Source organism: Galeopterus variegatus, unplaced genomic scaffold, assembly GCF_000696425.1.
Source record: "Galeopterus variegatus unplaced genomic scaffold, G_variegatus-3.0.2 Scaffold9121, whole genome shotgun sequence".
Classification (NCBI taxonomy): domain Eukaryota; kingdom Metazoa; phylum Chordata; class Mammalia; order Dermoptera; family Cynocephalidae; genus Galeopterus; species Galeopterus variegatus.
The window spans coordinates 61,019-67,041 of NW_007735232.1; the positions used below are offsets into that span (position 1 = coordinate 61,019).

Sequence of the window (6,023 nt, forward strand, 5' to 3'; positions counted from 1 at the left end):
TTCTAGTAACCAATGTAGTACAATCTTATGAAATAGATAATTTGGAAGCCATTCCTTGTCTAGCTGCACTCCTGGAGGTACGATCCTTGCCACAGGGCCTGGGATAACTTCATGGGTACAGCCATCAGAGCTTCTGGTTGGCCCCTGGGTAGGAGAGAGTTTTGGAGAGCCCTTTAAAGGGGAAAAACGGGGATGAGATCCACACAGTCGAGTCTGGGCTGGGATGCCCCATAAGTAGACACTGCCCAGTCCCCAGACACTAGAAGGGAACTTAGAAAATGTCAGTGAAGATACCCCAGAGTGTGGACCCTAGGACAGCAGCCCCACTTTCCCATGCCTAAGGGCAGTATTATCGAAAATATTGTTTCTTTCCATCTATGAACATAAAGTGAGTTAGTCATGAAGACAGTTGGGCGAAAGTGTTCCAGTCAGAGAGAACAGCCTATGTAAAGGCCCTACAGCAAAAGCATGTCTGAACAAGAAAAGGAATAGAAAAGCACCAGGTGTCATAGAGAGATCAGTTGTAAGAAAGGAGTTCAGAGAGAGAAGAGGGTAGCCAGATAATGGCTATAAGATCTTTTTTACCCAAAGTGATGTGGAGAGCCATTGCACTGTTTTAAGTAGAGGTGTGATATGTTCTGACTTCTGAGTTTCAGATACCTCTGAGTGCTGTGCTGATGACCAAATATTGGAGCAGGGGATGCCGAGATAAAAAGAGGGAGAGTAGGTAAGAGGCAATAGCAAGAATCCAAGTGACAGATGATGAAGGCTTGGAACTAGATGAGAGTTCCAAAAGTGACTAGAAGTGGTTGAATTTGGGATATATGTTGAAGGTTGAGTGAGCAGGATTTCCTGGTAGACTGGATATGGGGTATGAGATAGAGAGATCAAATGTGCCATTAGCTGAAACAGAAAACGTTATGAATAGAGTAGATTTGGGAATGGGATCAGAACCAGGAGTACAGCTTCAATTTGTTCTGTTTATGAAGTCTGTTAGTCATTCAGGTGAAAATGCCATGGAGGAAGTTGGATTTCCAGGTTTTAACCTCAGGAAAGAAGTCTGAGCTGGAGATACTGATTTGGAAATCTTGGTCATGTTAAGAGAGTATGTCAGGAAAGACTCGGTTAAATGTTGCTAATGGATTGTGAGATGAGCAATGACTATTAAATGTAGTGGCACGCGATATGCTTAAGGGTGGTTCTATTGCATCATTCAGATTTCAGCTTAGAAATTCCTTGCAGAAAAGTCCCCATGCCTCCCTAACTAGAGTTACCCAGTCACATGCCCACCAATTCATTACTATTTTCTCAGAATCTGTTATCACTGTATGATTTTATTTATTTTCATTTTTTATGTTCTTTGTCTCCTGCACTAAAATGTAAGCTCCAAAACATAAGGAAAGCATATTGCCTTATTCATCACTCTATACCCAGCTCCTAGAAGAGTATCTGAAACTTCATACAAACTCAGCAAATATTCTTTAATGAGTTGAAGTGTGACTGAAAGTAGATTAAAGAGAGTAGAAGTGAAGAAAGGGAGATAAGCATTCTAGAGAGCTATTGGGTTTTGTTACCAAGGAGGGAGAATGAAATGGGGGGGTAGCTGATGAAGGAAGTGAGGACAATGGAAGGTTTTATTTAAAATAAGAGAGAGAAAAGATTGCTGCTTTGCTGATGAAAATGACCCAACAGAGAGGAAAATATAGATGAAAGAAGAAACATAGAAGAGATACTTAGATCAATGCCCTTGTGTAAGCAATAGGTAACCTAAGTCCAGTGCACTAGTAAAGCGATTCCATTGGCTTTGGATTAGGCACAGGGAATGCATGTATAGTAGAAGGTAGGAAGGCAGCACACAAGTGAACGGATGCTGGCAGATCGACAGGTGTATTTGAAAGGGTCTGTGGAAGTTCTCTTCCAGCACCTTTTCTCTGTGAAATAGGAAGTTTTCCTAATAGATATTATTAAGTTTGATCTTTACAGTAGTTTTTTAGGCAGATATCATTCTTCAAATTAATGTACCCTTCTATTCCTACTTTGCTATGTCTTTGTATCATGAGTAGTACTAAAGTTTTCAAATTCTAATATATAGATAATTATATGGTTTACAAACTATTATTGGTAATAAGTTCCTTTAAAAAGTTAAGACCAAGATTTATTTCATAAGTCAAAGTGCTAAAAAAAAAAAAAAATTCAGGCATTAAGCTGCTAAATAATGTGTTTAATAAGTAAAGCTATTTAATGTGAATTAATTTGGGGGATTTATAGAACATAGAGGAGAAAAAGTTTTTGAAACCTAACTGGCCAGTAATAATTTCAGCATGAATGGTCAGAATAGCTCTTATTTATGTAATAAAAGATGTAAATTCTAGGCCTACTTTTGACACTACAAAAATTATCAAACAGATTACAAATATTTAAGATTAGGGATCTCATTATGATCCTTCCACTTCATTTTATAATTGAACTAAAAAAATGGTCATCATAAAGTTCTTGTAGACCAAAGTTATGACATTATCAAGGGCATTTTCTTCTTCATTTACAAAAAGCAAGGTGAAGAAGTATAAAATGAATCCAAGAATTTAATTCTAAAATTCTATAAGCAGGCAGTGAATATGATGTTCTACTATTGAGATAGCACAAATTAAATCAAAGCTATGTGCAAAGATTTTTGATGCTGTTTCTGAATTCATCTATTTGTCCACGAAGGATGTGACTTTTAATTATTATTCTAATGCAGTCACTTTGATGTCCATGCTCTTTTTAAATTTAAAGATAAAAAAAATAATAATATTCTCTGATCAGGACCCTGCCTACCTTTCATATCTCACTTTGTACCATGTTCTCTCTCCTCCACTGTGCACTGATTATTTGGACTTCTATACTCCAGGCTAGTTTCTGCCTTAGGGTTTCTGCATGACCTTTTCTCTTTTGCCTGGAATGCTCTTCCCACCGATATGCTTAAGGGTGGTTCTATTGCATCATTCAGATTTCAGCTTAGAAATTCCTTGCAGAAAAGTCCCCATGCCTCCCTAAGTAGAGTTACCCAATCACATGCCCACCACTTCATTACTATTTTCTCAGAATCTGTTATCACTGTATGATTTTATTTATTTTCATTTTTTATGTTGTTTGTCTCCTGCACTAAAATGTAAGGTCCAAAACATGAGGAAGGCATATTGCCTTATTCATCACTCTATACCCAGCTCCTAGAAGAGTATCTGAAACTTCATACAAACTCAGCAAATATTCTGTAATGAGCAAATGAACCTTGTAGTTATTAAATATATTTGGTAATTATTAAAGCTAGATACCTATTGCACATACACATTTTTACTTAAAAATGAAAATCTTGACGTAAATGTTTTATTCTGTTTGAATACCGTAATTGATCCTATAATTATTATCATGCTCATATATACCATATATGTTTGTTTAAGTAAGAAAACAGAATGCTAAATCATACTATGACCTTAGGCTTTCCATATACCTCATCAAGGGAGATAGTTAAAAAACTTTCTAGTGGCAGCTTTTCGTACCAGAATATCTGGGAGAAAATAAATGTCCTTTGGATTTGAAAACCCAAATCATGAAGGTAACAGCAAAATCACTGTCCCACAGTTAATAAAATAGATCTATAGAGTTGTTCTAGTCCCATAGAGAATATATAATTTCAAGACATGGACACTTGACAATATCTTGATTCAACTACAAAATTCTTTTATTTTGCATCTTTAAAGAATGATGAGGTAGTGGAGAATTTGAGTAAAGTGGTGACCTTCATATTAAATAGCACACTAATAAGCTGAGATTGTCTTTGCTTCCAAAAAGTACACCAGTCGTGCAAACTGGGAGGATACTAACTCCTAAAGTGCTTATATGTATTTATTCTCCCCACTTCTTTCTTAATATTTATTTGGAAATATTTTTTTAAAACACTAAGTCTCTTTTAGACTTATATTCATCCAATAACATTTATTAAGCACAAACTAGTAACTAGGAGTGTTCTAATCACTAGCTTTACAGTATGAAAGAATAAACATAATACCTGCTTTGATAAGGATTATGATCTTTGGGGGAAAACAGAAATAAGAGTCAATAAATATTTTTTAAAGTATAACTGTAATCATAAACTTTAAGAATATAACAAGGATGTAGAATTAGAGAATAAGGGCCGGCCCAGTGGCGCACTGGATAGTGCGCCGCTTAGGAAGCGCGGCGGCGCTCCCGCCCGAGGGTTCGGATCCCACATACAGACTGGTTCCCGCTCACTGGCTGAGCGAGGCGCAGGAGCAACACCGAGGGTTGCTATCCCGTTGCCGGTCCCCGGTCCGGTAAGGGAGCAACACCAAGGGTTGCGATCCCGTTGCCGGTCCCCGGTCCGGTACGGGGGCAACACTGAGGGTTGCGATCCATTGCCGGACACGGAAAAAGAAAAAAAAAAAGAATTAGAGAATAACTGAAGAAAATGACGAGAGAAAATCATCAGGAAAGACTTCTCGAGGAGGTGGGAGTTCATCTGATGATGGAAAACAGGACAAGGAGCCAGCCAAGCAAATGATCTGAGGAATGATCAATCCAGCAGAGGTGCAGGAAGGGGGGGAGCCCTGAAATGGAAAAGGCCCAGATTGCTCAAAATACAGGTTAAAAAAAAAAAGTGTGCCCAGATCCTTGAGAGAAAGAGAATGAAGTATGCAATGTACTGGAGACACAGGCAATAACCCAATTAGGCAGGATAATGTAGGATCTTGACCAGCTTTGAATGTTTAAACGATGCCTCTGGCTGCTGTATGTCCAATGGATTGGACTAAATGGGAAGAGTAAGACCTCATTGACCTTGTAGGAAAGATTTGTTCTTAGCATGTAAGCTAGGAACCACTAAGGGTCCCTTATTTCATCCACAGTTTTCTTACAGCGCTTCTCACCTCTGCATTCCTCAGTGTGTAGATCAAGGGATTTAACATGGGTGTGATGATTGAATCAGACACAGCCATTGCCTTGTCTATGGAGTAAGTGACCACAGGCCTCATGTACAAGAAAATACATGGCACAAAGAACAACACGACCACTGTGAGGTGGGAGCCACAGGTGGAGAGGGCTTTGCGCCGCCCTTCAGAACTGCAGGACTTCAGAGAGCAGAGAATGACCTTGTAGGAGGTGATGAGGATGAGGAAGATGGCCATGCACATCACCCCACTGTTGAGGGTGACGAAGAGTCCCAGGATGTGGGTGTCCATGCAGGCAAGTTTCAACAATGGAAACAAGTCACACATAAAGTGATCAATGACATTGGGGCCACAGAACGGCATCTGATACATGAAGAGAAGCTGTATCGTGGCATGCGTGCAGCCCCCCAGCCAAGCCCCTCCCACCATCAGGCAGCACACCCGAGGACTCATGATGCTCCTGTAGTGCAGGAGCTTACAGATGGCCACGTAGCAGTCATAGGCCATCACAATGAGCAGTAGAATCCCCACACCACCAAAGAAATGTGCCACAAAGAGCTGGGTCATGCAGCCTTCAGGGGAGATGGTAGTGCTCTCAGACAGGGAGTCCACAATCATCTTGGGGGCAATGACAGAAGAGTAGGTGGCATCCATAAGGGACAAAGAAGTAAGGAAAAAATACATAGGTGACTTCAGACTCTGACTTGCAGTCAGTGTTAGCACAATGAGTAGGTTTCCCAAAACTGTAGCCACATACGTGATTAGAAACACAGCAGAGAGTATCTTCCTAAGATCTGGATTCTTCATAATGCCCAAAAGAATGAATTCAGTCACGTTTTTTGGATTCTCCATTTAATGTGGACTGATGCAAGCACATCACTGAGCTGGAAAATCTGCAAAAGGAATATTATTTTTAATTAGTAATCACTGGGTGTGTTGGATATTTTTTGTGCCCTGTCGCACACTCTCTTAACCTACTTTTTTCTCTCACTGTTGCTACAGAAACCAGTGGCTGATAATAAAAGCCTGGCAGAGCTTGATCCTACTGATCCGCACAGCAACACCCTCTCTCACTGG

At 39.8% G+C, this 6,023-nt stretch overlaps 1 protein-coding gene across 1 annotated transcript; it reads right to left on the reverse strand.

The window, feature by feature from the left end:
- Positions 1-4,889: 4,889 nt before the first annotated feature.
- Positions 4,890-5,798, reverse strand: LOC103609049 (olfactory receptor 4C6-like). The gene has a single exon (XM_008593421.1). It carries the CDS (start codon positions 5,796-5,798, stop codon positions 4,890-4,892), a length of 909 nt encoding a protein of 302 aa, XP_008591643.1.
- Positions 5,799-6,023: the final 225 nt, after the last annotated feature.